The sequence below is a fragment of the Erinaceus europaeus genome, chromosome X (genome assembly GCF_950295315.1).
Source record: "Erinaceus europaeus chromosome X, mEriEur2.1, whole genome shotgun sequence".
NCBI classification, from domain to species: domain Eukaryota; kingdom Metazoa; phylum Chordata; class Mammalia; order Eulipotyphla; family Erinaceidae; genus Erinaceus; species Erinaceus europaeus.
This window is the reverse complement of record NC_080185.1, coordinates 112,812,339-112,838,290: the sequence shown is the minus strand read 5'-3', so window position 1 is coordinate 112,838,290 and position 25,952 is coordinate 112,812,339. Positions and strand designations below refer to the sequence as shown.

The window sequence follows — 25,952 nt, the reverse complement described above, 5'->3', positions numbered from 1 at the left end:
TAAGAATACACAAAGTGATCTCATCAAGTGAACAACTATTTCTCGTTTCATTTCTGAGATCACAGTATGGTAAGAAAATGAGAGACCCTATGACTTCAGCAAAGTAATCAACAAAGTTTAATCATAAAGGGAAGGAGAGGGAAAGAGGGGGCAAAGGAAAAGGAGAGCACTGGGGACCCAAGAACTACCTGAAACTGCAGTAAGCTCATGGGGGGACTTTTCCCCTTTTAGGCTCCACATGGCATTTTTAGAGAAACTATACTTAAAAAAAAAAAAAAAAGGACATGGGGATGGAGTGGGCTGGGGAGACAGCATAAGGATTATGCAAAAAGGCTTTCAGGCAAAGGCAGTCAAAGTCCAGGTTCAAGGAGGTTGGCCAAGGTGTGACTACCTATGAGGAGCATTAGAGTGACCCTAGGTCCAGACAGTTTATCTGTGGGCTCCCACCTTTCAATTCCATCAGACTGAACCAGTTTAATTAACTGCTTCTTAGAGTCATTTTCTATTCTTTCAGTTTACACCCAATGTTTTGGTCCCTTTGTCCTCTCTCCATTCAAACTATTGTACTCCTAGGTTCCAGAGAGTCTCTCCAACTCAGACTGTATCCAAACTACCATCTTTATCCAATTGTTCTCTCTCTAGGTCCCCCAATAATGGAAGCTATGCTTTTTTGAGATAGCTGATTACACTATGAAGTATTTTTCTGATTTCCCCCTTTTTTCTCAAGTTACCCCAAAACAGTGATTTGGAAAAAAAGAAACCCGTTCAAATAAATTTAGCTCCTACTTCTTTTTGCCAAGGTCTGAAGTTCTAGATCTATCTTGCCCCTTTAGAGTCACTACTGCTGTAAACCATGCTACATCAAGAGGCATTGCTGGTTTTCTCATTACAGAAATGGGGAATTAATGTTTTCTGATAAATCTGGACAAAGTAATTACAGATACTCTGCTTTAAAAAAAAAGTGTGGGGGAGTCAGGCGGTAAAGCAGTGGGTTAAGCGCAGGCGGTGCAAAGCGCAAGGACTGGCCTAAGGATCCCAGTTCGAGCCCCTGGCTCTCCACCTGCAGGGGAGTCGCTTCACAGGCGGTGAAGCAGGTCTGCAGGTATCTATCTTTCTCTCCCTTTCCCCCTCTGTCTTCCCCTCCTCTCTCCATTTCTCTCTGTCCTATCCAACAACAACGACATCATCAACAACAACAGTAAAACAACAAGGGCAGCAAAAGGCAATAAATAAATATATTATTATTAAAAGTGTGGGTTGGGGAGTCAGGCGGTAGCAGCGGGTTAAGTGCAGGTGGCGCAAAGTGCAAGGACCCGCGGAAGGATCCCGGTTCGAACCCCCGGCACCCCACTTGCAGGGGAGTCGCTTCAGAGGCGGTGAAGCAGGTCTGCAGGTGTCTATCTTTCTCTCCCTTTCCCCCTCTGTCTTCCCCTCCTCTCTCCATTTCTCTCTGTTCTATCCAACAATGACAACATCAATAACAATAATGACTACAACAATAAAACAAGGCCAACAAAAGGGAATAAATAAAATTTTTTTAAAGTGTGGGGCTGAAATTTTTTGTGAATGAAATGATTTAAAATGCAATAATGAAGGAAACCACCCAAAGAGAAACGTGCAGCTCAACTTTTTATGGAGAAAGCATTTCTCATGTAGAAATGTAATCATTTTTATCAGTTGCTCAAAAGGAAAGATATGGAAAGAATGACTTCTTTAATATTCTAAAGTACTTCCTTATCCTTTCACATAAAAAAAAAAACTATAGAACATTATATGGAAGGGAGCAGTGCTCATGTCTCTTTAAAAAATAAAAAAACCTGGGAGCCCCTGGCCTCCCCACCTGCAGCAGGTCGCTTCACAAGTGGTGAAGCAAGTCTGCAAGTGTCTATCTTTCTCTCCTCCTCTCTGCCTTCCCCTCCTCTCTCCATTTCTCTCTGTCCTGTCCAACAACGACAACAGCTATGACAACAATAACAACAAGCACAACAAGGGCAACAAAATGGGAAAAATGGCCTCCAGGAGCAGTGGATTCATAGTGCAGGCACTGAGCCCCAGCAATAACCATGGAGGCAAAAAATAAATAAACCTGCAAATTATAAAATCTTCTAAAACTTGCTACTTATACTTTAGGCTTTCCAACAGTCAACCTGAATTCTAGATTCTAGGTTTTAGGCTTAATATTGTCTCTAAGTCACTGTGTGAATTACAAGTAAGTCTCTAAATTTAGGTATTTTTCTCTTCTATAAAAATATCAAGTTACTTAAACACTATATATACACACACACCTTTGGAAAGTGCAACTGTATTTGGTATAATTTTAGTAGCCAGTAAGATACAGCAGTCCTCAATACTGGAAATGCACCTTCCCTGGTATGACAAGTCCACTTACAAAACCATGCTCAGAATTAAATCTTAGAATGATTTAGAAATCTTAGAAAGAAAACTAGGTGCAAACACCTTTAATTAACATGCTGTCCTGGAAAACTGACTAATAACCAGATAGAAGGCTATTAAAAAAGTCAGTACCTGCTAAACACAAATCCTTTCAGCAATTCCATAACTATAGTCAAATACCAGATAAGGACAAATTTGAATGAGAATTTATACTTCTACCTTCTCCAAACAGAAAAATGTCTCAAATATTAACCAGAACATCAGAAGTCAAGTGACCAGGGTAAATGTGAGCAAGGGAAAGGATCTCTAAGAACAAAATTCTAATAATTATTCAGCCAATTTGGTTAGTCCTCTATTTCTTCCTTCAACTTTTACATAGAATGTAAGGCATTAAAATACAAAATAACTGCTTAAAGAGTTTAATTTCCTGGGCTGGCAAGGTAGTTCACCTGGATAATATGCCTGTTTGCCATGTACCTGATCCAGGTTTGAGCCCAGTCCCCACTATAGTGAAGGAAGCTTTGGTGCTGTGGTATCTTTCCCTCTTGTGCTCTGTCTTTTAAAAAGTCAAGGCGGGGGGCGGGGGGAAAGGGGAGGTGGTAGTGCAGGTCTACCTGATTAAGTATACACATTACCATGTTCAAGCCCCCCCAGCTCCCACCTAAATGGGGGAAGCTTCCAGCTGGTAAAGCAGTGCTGCAATTGTCTCTCTCCTTCTCTATCTCCACCCTCAATTTCTCTGTATTGGGCAGAAGTAGATAGCATAATGGTTCTGCAGATACTCTCATGCCCGAGGCTCCAAAGTCCCAGGTTCAATCCCCACCCCCACTACCATAAACCAGAGCTAAATAGTGCTCTGGTTACAAAAAAAAATTTTTTTCATCTTTTTTAAAAAGTCAATCTGGGGGGGCTGGGTAGGCAGTAGCACAGTGGGTTAAGCACACAGAGTACTAAGCACAAGGACCAGTGCAAGGATCCCGGTTCAAGCCCCCAGTTCCCCACCTGCAGGGGGGTCGCTTCACAAGCGGTGAAGCAAGTCTGCAGGTGTCTATCTTTCTCTCCCCGTCCTCCCGTCCTCTCTCGATTTCTCTCTGTCCTATACAACAACAGCAGTAACAACAATAACAATAATGACAACAAGGGTAGCAAAAGTTGGAAAAATGGCTTCCAGGAATAGTGTATTCATAGTGCAGGCACCAAGCCCCAATGATAACCCTGGAGCCAAAATAAATTAAATAAATAAATAAATAAATAAAATTTTAAAAAGTCAATCTGGGGCAGTGAATTCCTGGTAATGACCAAAAAAAAAAGTTTGATTTTCTATTTCAGCCTAATAATAATGTAATAAAGTATCATTATAAATTAAATCGGCTGGTCTGATGGTATTGGGCTACCAGAAAAACTACAAACCTTAGTGTCACTAAAGTTGGTAAAAAAAAAAAAAAAAAAAAAAAAAACCCTGCTGTGCCATCTCCCAGGCTGAAAAACATATTATTTTATTTTTTAGAAAGAGATAGGAAGGCAGAAAGTGACAGTGACCACAGAACCAAAGCTTCCTTCAGTGTTTGGGGCTGAGCTCAAACATAGCAAAGCAGCACACTACCCAAGTAAGCCATTTTGTCTGTAGATTAGAAAATAACCATTTTTAAAAAATGGGAAAATCCCCAACACACCCATCCAAAAAGATCTGTGTACACATATGTTCTTGGCAGCACAATTTGTAAAAGCCAAAACCTGGAAGCAACCCAGGTGTCCAACAACAGATGAGTGGCTGAGCAAGTTGTGGTCTATATACACAATGGAATACTACTCAGCTGTAAAAAATGATGACTTTACCGTTTTCAGCCAACCTTGGATAGACCTTGAAAAATTCATGTTAAGTGAAATAAGTCAGAAACAGAAGGATGAGTATGGGATGATCTCACTCTCAGGCAGAAGTTGAAAAACAAGATCAGAAAAGAAAACACAAGTAGAACCTGAACTGGAATTGGCTTATTGCACCAAAGTAAGACTCTGGGGTGGGTGGGTGGGGAGAATACAGGTCCAAGAAGGATGACAGAGGATGTAGTGGGGGCTGTATTGTTATATGGAAAACTGGGAAATGTTATGCATGTACAAACTATTGTATTTACTGTTGAATGTAAAACATTAATTCCCCAATAAAGAAATTAAAAAAAAAAAAAAAACGGGAAAATCAGCAAGTAAGAATGAATTTTAGGCCTACTTAATATACTTTCTAGGATCATCTTTTTCCCAGGGGATCTAACAGTAGTCAACACTCTGGATTACAGGCACTCTCCAGGAAATCTGTGAGGCTGGAGTGACTGCAAGTCAAAGGTAGAGAATAAAGAGCACTTCTCATCTACATAAGAAAGACAGAGAACAACACCTTGAATGATAATATTCTTTTAAGTGCACACGAGTTAATTACAATCATCCAAGTCCATGGGGCTAGAGAGGAGGGGTCAGAGAAAGGAGACTGACATAGAAAAAGACATTAACTGGGAAACAAGCTTAACCCATTGACCTAATTTCCAACAGAAGACTTGCAAATCTCTGTGCGTTCACTCCTAGGGGCAAGTGAGCTGACTGTTAATTTAAGCAGTTTTAAGTTGAAGGCTATATTAGGACTATTTTAAATATGAAGGGGATTTAAAACTTCCGGGGGGAAATTCATGCATTAGAAACTCTAATCCAATTGCACATTTGAAAAATAGGTTGCTTGGCTTAAAATGTCTTTTTTATTGTCAGGCACAACCCTGTTTAGATTTCCCATGCAGTTCTAAAATTGTGAGGGTTAGAGGGAAACGTGTTTTTCTTATCTAGACTTATCTGGCTTCAGCTGGCATTAAATATAACTAAGCTGTTTTTCTTCAGGGGTTTTGGTTATACTATAGTAACACTACAGTTTATGATTTGGTTGCTAGACAACAGTGTCAAAGTGAAGAAATACTGGAGAAGTCTAAAAGTACCTACACTTTATACAGATGGGTCCTGGCCTAGACCCATTTCATTACCAAGTGAGTTGTGTCTCAACCAGAGTATCACAACACCCAAGCATGACATCATTAAAAAATAATACATTTCCTGATTTGATGGTCTGTTAATGCTAGATACAAAAATCAACTATGCCTCTGGTCTCCACCTGCAGGGAGGAAATTTCTCAAGTAGTGAAACAGGGCTGCAAGTATCTCTTTCTCTCTATATCTCCTCCTTGCCTCTCAATTTGTCTCTAGTAAAAAGAAGATGCAAGGAAGGGAAGAGAAGGGTACTGGGAGTAGTAGGTTCATCTTGCAGCCACAGGCCCCAGTGATAACCCTGGTGACAATTAAAATAGTAATAGCCAGTAAAATATCAACTGTAAAATCCTAAATGTTAAATTGAAAAAAAAAACGTGGTATTTTTATCTTTTATAGGGCTTAAAAGATTTTTTTCCTTTTGAAAAATTGAAATTCACTGCATCACCAAAAATGAGAGTAAAAAATAAACAAATAGTCACAGATTAACTCACACCATGTTAACACAAGGATTACTCACTACCTCCCATATATTCCACTACTAATAAAATAAAATGGAATGGCTTATATATAATATTACAAAACAAAACTGAAAGAATTCTAAGTGGTCAGCTCCTTACTGTGCTTTTCCTAAATAATTAACTCAAGAAGGACGCCTTAACAATTTCTATTCTGATGAGATTCCCCAATGCTTGGCCAACGGGTAATAAGCACATGGCATACACAAAGAATCCATTAGAAGACAGACCTGATGTTTTATACAATTTACAAAATTACCCAATGACATTAAACTTCAGCCAGTCACTACTGACCACCTTGAACTAAAGTATTAAAAATTATTTCGGGTGGGGGTAGATACCATAATGGTTATGCAAATAGACTCTCATGCTTGAGGTTCCATAGTCCCAGGTTCAATTCCCCTGCACCAACATAAGCCAGAGCTGAGCAGTGCTTTGATTAAAAAAAAAAAAAAAAAAAAAAAAAAAAAAACTTTTGCTAACAATTACCCCATTACATTGTCCCTCAAGAGGGAAAATTTTATTTTCTATTTCATAATTATTTCCATCTAGAAGTTCCCATCTAAGTTGAAGGGTTTTGTTTTTAATAGTGGTAAAGTATTGTATTTGGATTTAATGTATAAATATTAACACAAAATAGAATCCCCCAGGGAGAAAGAGCAATAAAAACAATAGTAAGGGAAAAAATTAAGGCAGTAGACAAGCGGTTTACATAGTTGATGTGAGGCTTGATTATCACTAAGCGAAAATAAGAAATGTATTCATTAGTTTTTATTATTCCTGCTATATAAATACACTGAGAACAAAAGTTAAAATGCCTTAAAATTGACTTCCCTTTTGAAAGTTATGAGTTAATGATATTTCATTGTATTTTGGAGGGAAAAATAACATGCCAGGCTGCTGAGCATTATTCAAACCCCAAATTTACTTATTTATTTTTAAATGGTATAAACAGCCCTCCTTTGCAAATATATTTTTACCACCTGGTCTGATAACCAAAGTTGAGGAAGTCTTTAACATGAAGGGTGTTAACCAAAGTTTTAAGTATGCTTTCTAGAAAGAAAGATGCAAGAGGTAAACAGAACCCCAGAGGTAATCATGTGATTAGAAACCAATTAAGTTAAGCAATTACTGGAACTGCTTTCTCTCCTTTGGGCAAGAAAGATTTACAAGTGAGACTGGCATAAAAATGAAAAAGGCTTACATGTGAAAAGGCCAAGACTGTTTTGGAGGAAAACTATTTTTAAGATAGCAGAACTATTAGATGATAAAATGTGCAAAAGGATGTTTGCTCAATGGAGATAAAAGATTACAGTCTGTTTAGAGATGCCTAAACAATGGTTTTTAGACATACATGTGTTTTCAAGGTTAAATTTAGTTAGTAATCACAGTGAAGTGGGAGAAAAAACAGAATTATAATAGGTAAGGGAAGAAAAGGTCAATACTTGGGCCTATTGGTTTTCAAGAACTAGTTTTAGTGTCCTTACTACTTTTTAGAGGAATATGGAACTGTATGAATTTGAATATGCATGATCCAGAACTAAAAAACTTTTCAACTCTAATTTCAGCAAGTATTACTAAATGTTTAAAAAGGTTTGTCTAGATCAGCTCAGATTTATTTTGTGGGGGAAAAAAAACTAAAGCAAACGTGATATTTTGGATTAACTACCTACCAGATTCATCTTTCACCATCAAAATGGTTTTAAAACCCTAAATAAATGTCTAAGCTACAATAAAGTGTGCCCATACGTGAAGTAATCGTACAAAACTACTCCTTCTCATTTTTACATCTGACCAAGCATGGCAATCTCTTTGGCTAAATGATGACTTCTGTCTATTGCTTTAAAATGCACCAACCTTCTCAAAAACACTGGATGGAGTCATCAGACAAAATCGGATATTCTGAATGATGGTATCGGTATGTCTCCAGCGTCTTCTATCATGTCGCAGCCAAGACTGCACAGCCTCATACAGCTCTATCTCTGGGAATCTGCTCAGATGGTCATTATCCAAATAAGACATGAGCTTCTCAAAGCTCAGGTAAGAAAGGAAGTCAGGTCTGGACATGAGAGGCACAAAGTTGTCTAGCAGAAAAGTGTCCAGCTTCTCCCTGACTCCCTCGATGTTTACACCAAAATCATCTAAGAGTCTCATAATTTCTGCACAATTTTCTAGGCAGATTTTTGCTAACAGAAAAGAGCAGCAGAACTTCACCACTTCTATAAGTTGAACATACATGGCAGCCTGGAGAATTTCATGAACAGTATTCATACTCAGTTCTATAGTCCCATAGTACATAAATTGAAGGACGTGGCTGAAGCCAGTAGCAGTAAGACCTTTCAAATGAATTTTGTCCTGATCTCGCTCCCTCATGTCTGCAGTAAACATAATTCTGAAGTAATCACTCTGGGTGGCCAAGAGTGCTTTATGGGCCTGGAACTGATGATCTTCAATAACCAGAGTGACATCAAGAAGCAATCCCTCCTCATACAGTGCTCTGAATCCAGCAGAGACACTGGTGTCATGGATGGAGGAACAGAATCCTTCCACGTCCCCTGCCATGAATCTGCAAAAAAAAAAGTAATCAAAGAAAGGTATGTTAATCATTTCTAGGAATTCTGAAGACATTATTAACTCAGACCTTACACAATCTTGATAATTATCTCAATTCCACTAAGTCCTAATCCTTTGGGAGAAGGCAACATAAATGTCTGTAGGCTAAAGTTTTTGGTTTTCCTACCTAGGGAAAAAAATCTATTAAGTATCTATGTAAGAATTGTAAATTATTAACTTACAATGTATGTCTATGCCATTTACTTTACACTGTGCACTAGATATATTTAAACATGCCCCCAAAGTGTCAACACATGAATTTTCTCTGCCACCTGTTAAACAGACAAAATGAAATTAAACTGAAAAGTATGTGGTTGACCTTAAAAATGCCTAGAAATTTACTCAGAGAAAATAATCAAGCTAATTGCCAAATTGCACATACAAGGTTTTTCTCTAGCCTTATTTATAGTATTTTTTTAAAAACCTGAAAAATATTCTAAAGACCAACTATAGATTATTAAATAAATATGGTGCCGTCCTATAAAAGATTACTATAGCAACCAAAAATGATGGTAGCAACCTATCTATTCGCACAAAGAGTATTTATTAGGTTTAGTTACATGGAAAAAAGGAGGCAGCCATAGTATGTCTGGTGTGCTACTAAAAACTAAATCACACATCATATATATGTGTATTTAGATGTTAATTTAAAAAAAAAGCCTGGAGGATATATACCAAAAATAACATCCCTGGGTAATGGGACTTTAAGAAATTTAGAGACTTTAATCTTTGTACTTAGCTCATTAACCTTATTTTTTAAATGATCATGTATTGCTTACATTTTTAAGTATTATTCATAAAGGAAATTAAATTATATTTTTCATATCAGAGAAATGAATCTAAGACAGTGAAATTACAATCTAATCACTTCTATTAAGTAGAATAAACTAATTCAGTTTGTTAGTCTGTTTATGAAGCAAAGTAATTTTCTTCGTTTCACAAAACCCCTCCCAGGCTATCCAGGCTCTCCTCAAGTCTCTTCCTCACACAGCGCTAAGCTTCCTCCCAGATGACCCATCCTCCCAGGCCCGAATTCCCTCCCAACCCATCTCACTGTGCCCTGTGGAACCATGTTCAATGTAAACAAACTCCCTTACAGGCTCATACTAGGCACATAAAGTTCCCTCTTAAGTCTGATCAAAATACGAGAAAATATTCTTCTATATTCTTCTTAGAATAAAATACTCTTTTAGGGGCTGGCAAGACAGCTCACCTGGTTAGTGCACCTTCTTTGCCATGCACATGACCCAGGTTTGAGCCTGGCCCCCACCACACTGGGTGAAGCTTCGGTGCCGTGATATCTCTCCTCCTCTCTCTCCTTTTTTTAGACAGAGGCAGAGAGAAGGGAGGAAAGAACCACAACAGTGCAGGTTCCTTCAAGATGATGGGGAATGAGTTTGAACTTGGGTCATGAACATAGCAAAGCACATTATCCAAGTAAGACTGTCTCAGTGGGGAAAAGTGGCTGAAAGTAGTGAAGCCCCAGTGACAACCACAAAAACAAAAACAAAAACACACCACACATCTCTTCTATAGACTTCAAATACCTATGTTTCTAGAACTTCTCAGTTTTCTATTGTCCTTTTTCTAAATCATGGATTTCGCTCAGTAAACTTTACCTTCCACTGCTCCTTGTCATGTCATACATAATATCCTGATCACACCCTCCCACATTCACTGATAATTCTGTCACTTAAAAACTGTCTTGTCTGGGAGTCGGGCGGTGGCGCAGCGGGTTAAGCACACGTGGCGCAAATCGCCAGGACCTGCATAAGGATCCCAGTACGAGCCCCCGGCTCCCCACCTGCAGGGGAGTCGCTTCACAGGCGGTGAAGCAGGTCTGCAGGTGTCTATCTTCCCTCCTCTCTGTCTTCCCCTCCTCTCTCCATTTCTCTCTGTCCTATCCAACAACGACATTAATAACCACAACAATGTTAAACAACAAGGGCAACAAAAAGGAAAATAAATAAATAAATAAAAACTTAATTAAAAATATTTTTAAAAACTGTCTTGTCCACCTCTCAAATATTTACTGAAGGTCACCTATGACAGTGGGGGCTGAGTGGGAGCCACCTGGGAGAGCACACACTTTACCATACACAGGACCTGAATTCAAGCCCCTGGTCCCCACCTACAATGGGGAAGCTTCACAAGTGGTGAAGCAGTACTACAGTATCTATCTCCCCTTTCCCTCAAAATTCCTTTCTGTCTTTATGGATGGATGGATGAAGGGAAGGGAGGGAGGGAGAGAGGGAAATAGCCACTGGGAGCAGTAGATTAGTATCATGCAGGCACTGAGTCCCAGTGATAACCTTAGTGATAATAAAAATAAATAAAATAATCACCTGTTTAAAAACAAAAATCAAAGCTCCCTGACCAATTGCCCTCTGGCAAACCACTCCTCCATTTCAAAACCCTATTTCCAGCCCCATGGAATCTTGCCACAATCCAGAACTGGGCCACATTTAACATCTTTTTAGAAAAGATTTGTATCAATGGGGGGGGGGGGAACAGGAGAAAGACTATCACTCTGGCACATACACTGTTAGGAAACAAACTCGGGATCGCATGGTTTTAATTAAGACTAATGCTGGAGCCACCTCCCAAGCCACATTCATCTGAAACCTTAACTGTCAACTTCCTACTCTCTGGCTTACCCTTCTCTTTTAACTTGATTTATCCTCTACAAACTTTACCTTTGTACTTGTCCTATACCTTCTGGTATGAGAAAAATCACTGTTGCCAAGGCTTCATTTTCCTTACCCCTTTGCCTGTCTTCCACATCTGCTGTGCTAAATCTAAACTATGCTGACTGGTCCTTTTGCCTTCAAACAGTTGTGTCACTGCCATGTAATGTACAATGAAAGATGTTTCTAAGAGCCAAGAACTAGGTCACCCACTAGAGTACATACTCTACAATGTGTTAGGACCCAGGTCAAGCCCCAGTACTACATGGGAACACCATTCACAGCATTTGCTGGAATGGTGCTGGGATGTGTCTCTGCCTGAAATTAAAAGGAAAGAGTCTACCCGCAGCAGTGAAATCATACAGGTACAAAGGCCAGGCAAATTAAAAAAAAAAAAAAGAAAAGTTTCCAAATTAAGGGCAAAAGATAAACAGCTCTGGTATATTTTAACCTTTTTTTTTCTTTTTTAAAATAGATTGAGTTTTATTGAAATCTTACATGAACAGGAATATTGGAAATACAATTACATCAAAGAACACTTTTTTTTTTTTTTTTAGCCAGAGCACTATTCAACTCTGGCTTATGGTGGTACAGGGGTTTGACCCTGGGATCTCTGGTGCCTCAGGCACAAAAAACTGCATTATGATCGGTTTACAACATTGTGTAGAACACCTCATGACTTGGAGCCATGTCTGAGTTATTTGCTGAAACACTATCTAAAAACCATGCAGACTTCTAGGCAATCAGTAAAGGTGGCTGCCAGTACTCAGAACTCTGAATCCTGCTGGTGACAGCACTAGGACCTTGTCTCCCAAAGTCTTTCCTTCTCCTAGTTGGGAGTAGATGGACCACAAGCCCTCCATAAGCCCTGCCTTATTTACACAAAAAGGCAGCACCTGTATGTTCCAGACACTACGTTAAGTGTGGACATGTGTGCCTTTTAGAGATCCCCTCAGTTCTCTGGATTTGGCTGGGCCCTTTGTTGCTAAAAGTCAAAAGGCAGCTTTTATGGACATTAGTTAAAGGTACCACTGTCCACTCATACGTAGACCATCACTAGATTTTACTACTGTTTTGTCAGTGTGTTATTTATGACACCTTACATTTAACTTCTTGACATATTAACCCATTTGTTCAGTCTGAAGTCATCTCAAAAAAAAAACAAAAAAACTCAGTCAACAAATATTAAGTCTAAAGAGTAAACATATCAAAATACCTCCCCCCTGGATGGGGAGAATACAGGTCCATGAAGGATGATAAATGACATAGTGGGGGTTGTATTGTTAAATGGGAAACTGGGGAATGTTATGCATGTACAAACTATTGTATTTACTGTTGAATATAAAACATTAATTCCCCAATAAAGAAATAAATTAAAAAAAAAATACCCCCCCAAATGTTGAAAATAGCTATCTTGGGATAGCAGAATATCAAGTACTTTTTACACTAATCTGTTTCCTAACCTATCTGCAATAAAAGTATGTGATCATTTTTTAATGTTGATTTTAAAAATTCCCTAATTGTCAAATTCAGCAATGACATCCTAGTTCTTTACAGCCTCCTTCTGCTATAGGGCTTTCCCAACAATCCTGATTCTCTTCCTATTCCTGAGTTGTTTGTTGCTCAGTCTCCTTCCTGTGTTCATTTTTCTGGAGTTAATCTTTAAACATCAGTGTTCCCTTCAATTCTTGCTTCTGAACACTGTATCTCACTGGATGACCTCGTGTAAGCCCATAGTTTTCACTACCCACCTTTGCCAACACCTTAATGATCTCTGTCCACATGTCCTGTATATACTCAACTGTCTATGAGACACCATTTCTGGGTGCCTTGTAACATCTAAAAGTTGTTTTTATAAATTATAATTTGGTGTTGGGCGGTGGCACACTTGGTAGAGCACACACTTCTGAGGACTAGGATTCGAGCCCTGGGTCGCTTTCTCTCAGTAGAGTCATTAACAAGCACCAAACCCCAGTGATAACTTTGGTGGCAAAATAAAATAAATCGGGAGCCGGGCGGTAGCATAGTGGGTTAAACGCAGGTGGTGCAAAGCACAAGGACCGGCGTAAAGATCCCGGTTCGAGCCCCCGGCTCCCCACCTGCAGGGGAGTCGCTTCACAGGCAGTGAAGCAGGTCTGCAGGTGTCTGTCTTTCTCTTCCCCTCTCTCTTCTCCTCCTCTCTCCATTTCTCTCTGTCCTATCCAACAATGATGACATCAATAAAAACAATAATTACAACAATAAAAAAAGTTTATAAAAAATAAAAAAATCATAATTCTACTTTTCCCTAATCAGTTTTCATATGTATTTATCATTTTATAAAGAAGCAGTCTAGATGCCTCTTTCTCCACATTTATCGCTTTTTAAAAAAATTAAAATTTGTGGTGCGGGAGGTGTTGCAGTGAAAAAGCTTTGGACTCTCAAACATGAGGTCCTGAGTTTGATCCCCGGCAGCACATGTGCCAGAGTGATGTCTGGTTCTTTCTCTTCCTATCTTTCTCATAAATAAATAAAATCTTTATAAAAAATAAAAATTTTAAAAAGGTCTATTTTATTTTTTAATTGTTTTTTATTACCTTTACTTAGTGGACAGAGACAGTCAGAAATTGAGAGGAGAGGGGGAGATTGAAAGGGAGAGAGACAGAGAGACACCTGCAGACCTGCTTTACCACTCATGAAGCTTTCCCCATGCAGGTGGGGACCAGAGGCTTGAACCTAGGTACCTGTGTACTGTAACATGTGTGCTCAACCAGGCGTGCCACCACACGGCCCCCTTAGTCTTTCTTTGTTCGAGCTAACATGCTTATCTGTAAAAACTAGTATTAATCCAACCTACCTTACAGGTTGCTGTAAGAAATATGTTAATACATGTAAGGCACTTAGAATAGCAATGGTAGCTACTAGAACAAATATAAGCTTGATCCTTTTCCTTTCAGTTAGCTCTGAAGAAACTTTTCTCCAAGAGCAGGGGTAGATAGCATAATGGTTACGCAAAGAGACTCTCATGCCTGAGGATCCAAAATCCCTGGTTTAGTCCCCCGTACCAGAGAGCTGAGCAGTGCTCTGATTTAAAAAAAAAAAAAAAAAGAATTAAAAAAACTCTTCTCTCAAAATTCAAACTAAAATAGCCCACCTTCTCCTCAGTAAAGGGCCAAGTTCTCTCAGGACCAATGCCAACTCTAATTTAATAGATGGGGGAACTAAAGTCCATAGGTGAACTTTTTCTCTGAGGTCATACAACTAGTTAAAAACAGAGTTAAGCCACCAAAGTAAAAGACTCTGAGGTGGGTGGGTGGGGAGATTACAGCTCCAAGAAGGATTCAGAGGACCTAGTGGGGGTTGTATCGATATATGGGAAACTGGGGAATGTTATGCATGTACAAACTATTGTACTTACTGTTGAATGTAAAACATTAATTCCCCAATTAAAAAAAAAACAGTTAAGCAACTCGGGAGGTGGCACAACAGATAAAAAGCACTGGACTGTCAAGCACAAGGTACTGAGTTCGATCTGGCATGTGTGTGCCTCAGTGATGTGCCTCAGTGATGTGCCGGTTCTCTCTTCCTCTGTCTCTTTCTCATTAACGAACTTGGGGACAGGGAATACCTAAACAAAACGTTAAAAAGTCAAGCAGAATTAAGACTAGAATCTGACTCGCAAAAAAATACAAAATGTGGTTAAAAAGAACAAAATCTTTCAAAGCAGAGTGCTTATAGTACTTACCACTGTGTGAAGTTCAGAAATCCAGTTAACATCCTAACCTCAGTTTCCAATGACCATCATCACTGTATTGAAATGTAAATTGCTTGATGGCCCCCTTTATCCAACTCCTGGCTAACACTTCTTTACAGACCCTATACCATCCTTTATGGTTTATCCCATCAAGATATAGTGGTTGTAAAAAAAAAATTTTTTTTTTAATTTTTTTTTAACTTCCAAGTGTTCAATAGGGCGAGCAACAGAATTTGCATGTGGGAGGCCCCCAGTTCAGTCCTTGGCACTGCACATACTGGAGCAAAGCTCTGGTCTGTCTGTGTGTCTGTCTCTCTCTCATAAAAACAGACTTTTAAAAGGGGCTGAGTGGTGGCGCGCCTGGTTGAGCGCACATGTTACAAAGCGCAAGGACCCAGGTTCAAGTCCCCATCCCCACCTGCAGGGGGAAAGCTTCACAAGTGGTGAAGCAGTGTTGCAAGTGTCTCTCTATCTCCCTCCCTCTCTATCACCCCCTTCCCTCTCGATTTCGGGCTGTCTCTATCCAATAAATAAAGATAATGAAAAAAAAATTTTTTAAATAACTTTTAAAAACGAAACCTCATCAACAAGGGCAACAAAAGGGGGGAAAATGGCCTCCAGGAGCAGTGGATTCATAGTGCAGGCACTGAGCCCCAGCAATAACCCTGGAGGCAAAAGAAAAAAAAAAAGAAAAAGAAACCTCTTGACGGAGAAAATAGTTCAACCAGTAGAGCATTCTTATATACCTACGGTTCACAGTGGGATCCCTGGTGCCACATGCCCTGGAGTGTGGCTCTAGCTTGTCCCTGTCCCACTCACATGTAACAGATATATAGATACATATATATATATACATATATATATATTTTTTTTTTAAATGAGAGCTAAGGAGACAGCATAGTGGTTATGCAAAAAGACTTTCATGCCTAAGGCACTAAAGGTTCCAGGTTCAATCCCCAGCACTACCATAAGCCAGAGCTAAACAGTGCTCTGATGAAATAAGTAAGTTAAATAAATAAGTAATCTGGGATGTGGCACAGTGGATAAAGCATGGACTCTCAAGCATGAGGTCCTGAGTTCAATCCCCAGCAGCACATGTACCAGTGATGTCTGGTTCTTTCCTTATTTCTGCCTATCTTTCTCACTAATAAATAAATAAATAAAATCTTTAAAAAAAATAAGTCTTTACAACCTAGGAGGTGTTGCAGTGGCTAGAGTGTCAGATTTTTATTGTATATACCAGAGTAATGGTCCAGTTCTCTCCCTCTGACTCTCATTCATCAATAAATCTTTTTTAAAAATGAAACTTCAGGGGACCAGGCAGTGGTGCACCTTGCAGATTGCACACCTTACCATAGGCTAGGACCCTGGTTCAAGTCCCAGGGTACCCACCTGCATGGGAGAAACTTCACAAGTGATGAAGCAGTGCTACAGGTGTCTCTTTCTCTCTCCTATCTTCCCCTTTCCTCTCAATTCTCTCTTTTTCTGTCTCTACCCAAGAAAGAAAGAAAAAAAAATTTTTTTTGCAAAGGCATTGTTTTCCTTCCCGCCCCCCCAATCACACAAGCACAATTTTCTTGCTTTTCTGCCTTAACCAAACTAGCGACTCTCCATATCTGTGATATTCAGTATGGAAGTATAGTGAGTGTGTAAGTTTGTATATTCAATATTGAAGTACATCTACTTTCCATACCTGTGTTGGAAGTAATTGGCCATGGAGTTATCGAGCACTTGAAATGTAGCTAGTTTAAATTGAGATGTGCTGTTAAGTATAAAATGAACAACAGATTTTGAAAATTCACAACCAAAAAAGGTAAAATATCTCATTACATATAGTTATTACATATTAAAATATTTGACTATATTAGACTAGATAAAACATTAAAATTGGTCTCACCTGTTTGTACACTAAAAAAACTGTGGTTATAAAAAATTGTATTAAAGGCTTTACAGTGCAATCATTGACATATGCATACAATTTCATTATATAATATGCCCCCAAAGTTTTCAATTACATATATATTTATTGGCCAGCAGTGATCTGTAATATCAATGTTTAAGCTATCATTAGACCAAAATTACACATGAACACATGAAACAAAACCTTATTCACAATCCATGTCATGAAGCTACAAAGAAAAATAAGTGAAGCTTAAGTTTAAAATAAGACATAAAATACACATATAAACTAATAAATAGGAAAAGGAACCCAAACTATATACACATGCATAAGAACTATCTAATTAGGCAACTTAGCTCACCGGGTAAACTCCACACTCACATGTACCAAGGACCAACGTTCAAGCCCCAACAACCACACAGGAGGAAGCACCTCTACTAAGGCAATGTTTCATGAGTAGAGGAGCAATAACTTGATGTCTCTCTTTCTGTCTCTCACCCTCCACCCTCTATCTTGGAGAGCGAGCGGGAGTCCACAGGGAGCAGTGGAATTATTCAACAGGCCTTAAGTCCTAGCAATAAACATAGCATCACACACACACACAAAAATCTAAATAAATTAGAGCAATATAAGTAATTTTTTCCTTTAGCTAATGTGATACTGGGGTTATATCTGAGAGCTCATGCATATAAATTCTGTGTTCTATTCAGTATCTTTTTTATCTTTTTTTTTAATATTTATTTTATTTATTTATTCCCTTTTGTTGCCCTTGTTTTTTATTGTTGTAGTTATTATTGTTGTTGTCGTTGTTGGATAAGACAGAGAGAAATGGAGAGAGGAGGGGAAGACAGAGAGGAGGAGAGAAAGATAGACACCTGAAGACCTGCTTCACCGCCTGTGAAGCGACTCCCCTGCAGGTGGGGAGCCGGGGTTCGAACCGGGATCCTTTTGCCGGTCCTTGTGCTTTGCGCCATCTGCGCTTAACCCGCTGCGCTACAGCCCGACTCCCAGTATCTTTTTTTTTTTTAACAATTTTTTTCATTGCCACCAGGGTTATCACCTGTGGCTCGGTGCCTGCACTATAAATCTACTGCTCCCAGTGGCCATCTTTCTTTCTATTTTTCTTTCTTTTTCCTGTTTTATTGGATAACATAGAAAATGAAAGGGGGGGATACAGAAAAATAGACACCTGCAGACCTGCTACACCACTCATGAAGTATCCCCTCTGCAGATGGGGAGCTGAGGCTAAAACCTGTGTCCTTGCACATAGTAATATGTACGCTTAACCAGGTGCTATTAAAAACAAATAGTTATGCGGTTGAGGAGGAGGCTCAACGGATAGAGTGCAGAACTTGCACGCCTGAGGTCCTAATCAACCTCCAATTCGGCAGCACACATGCCAGAGCAATCGCTCTGCTCCCCCCCCCCACTCTCTCTCTCAATAAGTACATTTAAAAATAACAAACAACCAATACCTACAAAACTGAACCAAACTCAAGTGAGAACTCTCAATCAAAAAGGGCTGGGGGCAATCCATTAGTGAGGTTTGACAAAAGTATTTACTGACATACAAAATGCTCAATGTACATCAATTTCATAGTTTACAAACCCCTAGTACATATTGTTCTACACAAACAAGATTATTTTTATGCATGTACAAACTATTGTATTTAATGTTGAATGTAAAGCATTAATTCCCCAATAAAAAAAGGTCTCACCTGAAAAAAAAATGTATTTTATGGATGAGGAAAGGAGAAATGGAGGGAAAAGGGGAAAAGGAAAGGAGGGGAAGGGAAAACAAAATGCAGGCTCCCTCCTTTTTATAGGATGCCATTTTGCGCATGCGATTTTGTATCAAGCCATTTTAGGCGCGCATTTTTGAACCGCGCAGTTTTAGGCGGGCAATTTTGCACCACGCCATTTTAGGCGCGCAAGTTTGCACTGTGCAGTTTTAGGCGGGCCATTTTGCACCACGCCATTTTAGGCGCGCAACTTTGCACTGTGCTACCTTAGGCGGGCCATTTTGCACCCTGCTGTTTTTAGGCGCGCAAGTTTGCACTGTGCAGTTTTAGGCGGGCAATTTGCACCACGCCATTTTAGGCGCGCAACTTTGCACTGTGCTACTTTAGGCGGGCCATTTTGCACCCTGCTGTTTTTAGGCGCGCAAGTTTGCACTGTGCAGTTTTAGGCGGGCAATTTGCACCACGCCATTTTAGGCGCGCAACTTTGCACTGTGCTACTTTAGGCGGGCCATTTTGCACCCTGCTGTTTTTAGGCGCGCAACTTTGCACCGTGCTGTTTTAGGCACGCAACTTTGCACTGTGCAGTTTTAGGCCCGCGATTTTAAACCACGCTGTTTTAGGCTCGCGATTTTCAACCGTGCAGTTTTAGGCGCACAATTTTGAACAATGCAGTTTTAGGCGCGCAATTTTGTGCCACATCATTTTAGGTAGGCTACTTTGCACACTGTCATTTTGTGTGGTGCTGGAGGCAACCCCACACCTCACTTGCAAACTACTTGCTCCTCCTGCCATTGTATTCTATACTTCAGTCTATAAGAATTAAAAATATTAAGACTTTTTCAAAAGGGGAACCAACTTGAAAGATTAAATGACAAGGCATTCGTGTACTACCAGGAAAAAATATATTTAGCAGTGTGCCTTGCATCATAAATGTAATGTTTACTAAAGAAAAACAAAAAAGCAAGTTTCACATTTTCTATGTCTAAGAATGATTTCAGATAGTTTTGGGTTCGATCCCACCTGCATGAAAATGCAAGCATACAATTAGTATGATTCTCAAAGTGGGGTCCAAGAACTCCTGGGGTCCTAGTGCCCTAAAGGGAACCTGCAAAGTCAAAACCATTTTCATAATTACTGAAATGTGATTTATCTTTTTCACTTTCTTAGTATATACCAAAAATCTACTTGTGTAATATCTGAAACGACTGAATATAGAAGTCAATTTGGAAGTCCATTTTTTAAAAATTAAGCCAGATTTGAGATTTGCAAAATAATTGTAAAATGATGCCACTCTTTGCATCAAGCTTTTCATTGCTTTGAAAACGCATTCATTAAAAAATTTTTTGTATAATTATAAATATTTAAAAATTTTATTAAATATAAATAGCTAGGACTCACATAAAAACTGTTAGAGGTTTCTAACAATTTTTAAGCAGCTAGAATGAGATCCTGAGACCAAAAGGTTCAAGTACCACCAACTCAGTGCTAAGAGCTAAATGACAACACACATACACAAAACATCTTCCTACCTCTGCCCTGGAAGACTATTATTACTGCTATTTATATCACAGAAATTTCTAACAGTTCAAACTCTCTAGTGACCAGTATAGAAAGAAATCTGATGAGGGGCAAAGAAATTAAATGCTTCTTTTTCAGTTAGAAGGAAGGCTGCTGTTCTGATTTGAAAGTAAAATTCTAGGCAATTAGAGAGAACATATTTCAAATTTAACTAAACTCCATTATTTATGCAACAAGCCAAAATTAAACACATTCCTCTCCGTAACTGGAAATTTGTATGAAACCCAATTATTCAACACAAAAAGCTGGATCCTCAGGAGTTGATGAACTTATCTTCAGTAAAAATTTTAAATTATGTCATACTACCTTCATTTTTAAACTGCTAGCCTACCAAATTTGATGCCAATGCAAAAAAAAAAAAATGCCATACATACTCTTATACTAAAAAGAAAAGCCCAGGCTTTTAGTATGGGCAGAAATAGAATTAATTTGAGTCATAAACTCTCTAACAATTTCTGTGACCTATCAAGTAAATAATTTTTATTCAGCAGCCTCACAAAAGCAGCCAAATTCTCAATCTCAAAGGGAAGAAAATTTGAAAACAAACTTTATTAGCTCTACTAGCCGTCATTTTATCCTCAGATATGCTACTATACATACACTACTCAAAACTGAAATGCCTTAACTCAGTATGGGAGGGAAAAGTACCTAAGTTAACTTCAATTTGCTTAATACTGGAGGACTTTTATAATACGAGAGATTTTTTTAAGTCAAAGCCACTTGCAAATGACCATTTAGCTGTGCTTTCAGGAAGGCTCTAAGTCTCTAGCCTCCGAGTTGGCACCTATTATCTAAATTACTTCACTTTTCAGGTATGCTTAGCATCCAGTCATCCTATAACACAAGAAACCCTGTAAAAAAAAATTTAAAAAAACCTCCTGCTTCAAAGTGATTTTTTTTTATCACAAGATTTTAATTTAATGCTCCTCTATTTATCCCTCACTACAAGTAGTAGTAGTCCAAGAGTGATGTCATGGAAAACAGCTTCCCTAGCCTTTAGAGATTGGATCCAGTGAGAATTCTAGGAAAAAAAGCTCTATTGGGGAATAAAACCCCAAATCTTCCAACTTACAACCTAACATGAAAACACAAATAGCATGTTAACATTTTCATTCTCCACAAAAAAGGAGAACCTAATCTAAATCTTTTAGATTTTCCCTCATTTTTAAATCAGGGATGGTTACAGAACTCAGGGTTGTATGGATTGAATTTATTCATCCAACAAATATTTATGAAGCACTTACTATGTGCCAAATGCAGTTTTTACCACTAATCTAAATCTCCTAGAAGGTCCCAAACAGATTTCTTGCAAGTCTTATGATAGAGAATCATTAAATTCAATGATCTTATCAGAGACAAAGGATAAATTTTCTATCCATTCTTATTAGTTCAATGATTCAGCCAGATGGAACTTTAAAGGTCTTATTATTAAAAACAGAACATTTGAAGGACCTATCTTGCCTTTTCTAGTTTGTTTATTCCAAGTTAAAATTTCTAATTCTGAAAAGAAAAGTCTTCCCCTTTTGGACTAGCAGGAGTACAACATACTCCCATGGCAAAGATGAGCCAGGAGAGCCTCTAAACTATTCCTAAAACGGCAATAATCATCTATTACTCTCCCCTCGCTTACCCTGCCCCAGAAACACTGGCCTCCACTCTTTTCTGCAAACCAGCCACGCATTCACCTTAAGCCCGCTTTGCACTTGCTGTTCCCTCTGCCTGGAACTCTCATACCCCCAAATGAGTGGCTTCCTTCAGTACTTGACTATAAGCTGCTTCTTTAAAATAAGAACCATCCCACTGGCCCCCTTAACCAGATAGTCCCCACATTCCTTTCCTGCTTTGTTTTCCTCCATGACGTGTTAAATGGAAATATGAACTGTTTTCTCTTTTGTTGTCTTGGGTTTTTTCTTGCTTTCTTCTTTTTTTTTTTTGTGGGGGGTGGCCCCCAAACTCAGTGACTTATCATACAAAGCGTTTGCTCTACCACTGAGCTACTCATTGCCACACAGCCAGGCTCTTTTGCTGTCGGTTTGTTTGCTTTTTGGTTTTCTTTTACAGATTGTCGTCTCCCTGGAATCTAGAAGAACTGTATTTTGGCACCTAGTAAGTGCTTAATAAATTATGTTTGGATGAATTTAATCCTCACAATCTTCTGAGTCCTGGAACTGTCCCTGATTTAAAGAAATCAAAGCTCATGAAGATGAGGCAACTTGCCCAAAGTGGTATTTGGGGGTACATATATCTGACTTCTGAGCCTATACAGTTTAATCTCCATTCTACAATGCTTCACCAACAACTGTCTTTCATTGCTTTTCAATTAAAAAAAAAAAAATCACATGAACTACAATATTCCAGTTAAGAGGCGATCTATGCTCATAAATTAATCCAACCTCTTATAAACTCAAGATTCTTTCTCCTCTCCGTTGGTGCTATTGACTCTCCAAACATTTGCAATGGGCCTTTAAAGAGCAAGCCAGACTACAGAGCAGCTACACAATTTTCGGGACCCACAGCAAAATGAAAATGCGGGCGCCTCCTTGATCAAAACCAAGGGAAAAAGTGATCAAGGTAATACAATATTAAGTTTTCTCTGTTCTTTGGAGGTCTCTCATGAATTGTCATGATGTGTTTTTTAAATTACTATTTAATGTATTCTGAGAAAAATGAAAAATATAAATGAACATGAACTTACCATTCACCTTTATATTGTGCACTGCCTGTTTTACACATAGATCATTAAACCTAGTATGAGTCCCTCATGAACACATGAAGCCAAGCTAGGCTAGTTCCAAGATGGTAAACCCAGAAAACCCAAAATAAGGCAGAGAGAAAGTCAAACCCTGAAATTTCCAATAAAGCAGTGATTTGCCAAAATTTTGTCTTCAGGACAAGCAGTAAATCCAATGTGTAAATGCTAGCACATTAAAGCAGGCTTTTCCTCTTGCTAATCCAATCATGCCTGCCACGCATTATGCTGCCTTTTTACCAAACCCAAACCCACACTGTGAAAGACAATTGGTATTGGAATATAAATCCCATAGAAATATTTCAGAAAAAAAAATTCCAAAAACCATTTGTTAGCTAAAAATAGTATAGTGAAAAAATGCTTCTTTTTCACTGTTTGTGAATCATTGTAAATGCCAAACCATATTACATTTTTGATGTGCCAAGAACGATCTGCTATACCTATATATAAATACTGAAAATTTTAATTTTCAAACCAAAAATATTTAATGTCCCATTAGTCCCCCCAACTTGCTCAAAAAAAGAGCAAATTAGCATCCTTTGCCACTGGAAAAACTGGTCCTCAGCACCTATTAAGTGTTGTGACAAATAAAAATGAGTTAGACTACGCAAATATCACAATGAGTGTCCAAAATTTTCTATACATTCCTAAATCTACCGAGAATTACAAAAAAAAAAAATTTTAAATGCATTTATAAGCTCTTCCAAAACAAATTTCAGGTTAGAAGATGCATTCGGGCATTCCGCTCCCTAGATATGAAAAAAAAGGCGTTAAATCAGAATACATAGCTTAGAAGGCATTTTCTACATTACAAATAGATCACTATTAGCAAAAGAAAATATAAACGTGGAATATAATGAAAGACTAAAGAAATGTGAGGTGCTTAACAAATATTCTGAGTAGGAAAAAGAGCATAAGCGGCCTAGAAAAATGAAAAGCAAAGCACTAGAGTGACGTTAAATTTGAATTAAAGAATACCGTTATTTAAATAAGCAGTTAGCATTTCGTAGGAAGAAGGCCAAGCAACGTGACTATTACATAGCTTAGTCGATCGATCCACGGCACAGCTTCACAATTCCATACTAATTGCTCACACTTATAATATAGAAATAGTCAGCAACAGTTAGCCACTACAACCTTAACCACTCTGGCAGAGGCTACTTTAAAAATGGCCTTGCATTTTCCCAACACTTTCCAGCCAGAGATAATTTTCACATATATGACCTCATATAGTCCTCACTATCCTGTGATGTGGCTGTTACTGCCTAGATTTTATAGATAAGAAAGCGAGGCTCAGCAAGCGATTTTTTTCAGTCACCCATTTGAACCCCCAACCATCTGAATCCACGTTTGAGTCCTCGCATTTCGCCAAGTTTTATTTCAGGCATAAATAGCATTTTTAAAAGAAAGGAACGAGTAAGGGGGGGGGGGGGAATAATAATCATGGTACCTGCAGCTGTGCGCTGCAAAAAATGGCTGAATTAGGCTTCTTCCTTTTTTCCCCTCTCGCTCGCTCCTTGAAAAATACACACACACACACATACACACACACACACACACACACGCGCGCGCGCGCGCGCGCGCGCGCGCGAAATTTCCAACAATTAAAGTACGCGCACAAATTAGATCCCAGCGTCTAACGAATGTTAGTCGGGTCTGTGCAGAAAGGGCGCCCGAAGCCAAGGCTCGAGAGGAGCCGCGAGCTGAAGCCGGGAGCCCACAGGCCGGGGAGCAGGGGGAAGCTACGCACCTCGGGGGTCTGTCCAGCCTCTAGTGGACGGCAGTCTGCATCAGGAAGAAGCGCACCGGCAGGCCGGGCGGTGGGCGATCGGGCGGGCGCCGGGACGGCACTCTACAAGCTCCTCAAACCTCTACCAGGGACCGCTCCCGTGCAGGACCGGGTCGCTCCGGCGGGGGGCGAGAGCACGCGCCTGCAGCCCCCTGACCAGCAGTCCTGGGAAAGAAGACAGCGCTGAGTAGTAGGCGAGACAGTCGGGCAGGGCGAGAGGCGGCGCGGCGTCGGGGCCGGGCCCGGCCTTGCAAACGCCAGGAGCTTCGAAGCGCCTGGCGCGGCTCGGCGGGAAGGCCTGCAGACGCGGGGCCACGAGCGGGGGAAGGGGCGAGGGGGGTAAGGGCCGCGGGCAGCAGCAGAAACGCCGGCAGGCGAAGCGTCGACTACGACGTCTCCGGGCTTCTGCCCCAAAGCGCGCCGAGCCTCAGGATCACCCACGCCGGGGGTGGAGGAAGGCGGGAAAGGGGCGGGCTGGGGGCGGAGCCTGCGGGGCCACGAGCCAGGGGCCGCTCCAGGCCGCGCGCCCCCTGTGGGCCGCGGGAGCCGCCCGGGGCCCGCCCAGGGAGGCGGGGCTGACCAGCGGGGGGCCCCGTGCAGCGTCGTCGCTACGCGCCAGCCTGCCACGCGGGTAGGGAGAGGCTAAAGGAGGGGAAGCCGGGAGTTGGCGTGCGCGGACCCAGGGGGCGCCCTGGGCCCCAATTGGCGCTGCAAGGGGGGGGGGCCGGCGCACCGCCCGGGACCCGAAGGGTGTTTACCTTCCCCCTGATCGAGCGCCAATGCCGCCATCTTTCAGCCGGCTCGCGTCACTTCCGGCGCCGGAGGGGCAGGGGCGGGTGTGGGAGCGAGGTGGGGGCAGGGCTGCCCCACGCCCGCGGGGCCCCACGTCCCCAGCCAGCCAGCCATGCCAGCGGGCCCCACTGGGGCACTGCAAAGGCAAGCGCGGGGGCTGCTGCCATTGCGGCGTCGCCGTCGGGGCTGGGAGTGCACGACTCTGCTTGTCAGTCGCCAGGCTCCCCCTCTGTCTGCATAAACTGAGGGGCCGGAGTCCTAGCGGTGCGCCCAGCCTCCGCAAGTGGAGTGTTAAAAAGCCCGGAAAATCTCATTTAACATATTGAACACTCTGGGGGTGGGGAAGTCGGGGACGACGTGGAGGGAGCGGAGCCATATGTACCTGTGGTATAGAATTGTCTGCATCTGCGCCAAATGACATCATGTTTGTAAAGCAACTT

The 25,952-nt window shown here is 40.4% G+C and overlaps 2 protein-coding genes across 5 annotated transcripts in view; one reads left to right on the top strand and one right to left on the bottom strand.

The window, feature by feature from the left end:
- KLHL15 (kelch like family member 15) overlaps positions 1-25,520 on the bottom strand; it is a 36,023-nt gene extending 10,503 nt beyond the window's left edge. The window contains exons 1-4 of one of the 3 annotated variants that reach the window (XM_060182825.1): positions 25,479-25,520; positions 24,682-24,885; positions 16,656-16,724; positions 7,787-8,495 (exon numbers count right to left, since the gene is read on the bottom strand). In XM_060182825.1, coding sequence (XP_060038808.1) covers positions 7,787-8,495; positions 16,656-16,678 — 732 coding nt within the window. In that variant the 5' untranslated portion in view covers positions 16,679-16,724; positions 24,682-24,885; positions 25,479-25,520. Of the gene's footprint in view, positions 1-7,786; positions 8,496-16,655; positions 16,725-24,681; positions 25,141-25,478 lie in introns of those variants that run through there. The other 2 variants (XM_060182826.1, XM_016192934.2) reach the window with 2 other exon arrangements.
- EIF2S3 (eukaryotic translation initiation factor 2 subunit gamma) overlaps positions 25,222-25,952 on the top strand; it is a 53,802-nt gene continuing 53,071 nt past the window's right edge. The window contains exon 1 of one of the 2 annotated variants that reach the window (XM_060182827.1): positions 25,222-25,351. The gene's annotated coding sequence lies outside the window, so the exon portion shown is untranslated. The remainder of the gene's footprint in view (positions 25,352-25,952) is intronic. The other variant, XM_007534078.3, reaches the window with a different exon arrangement.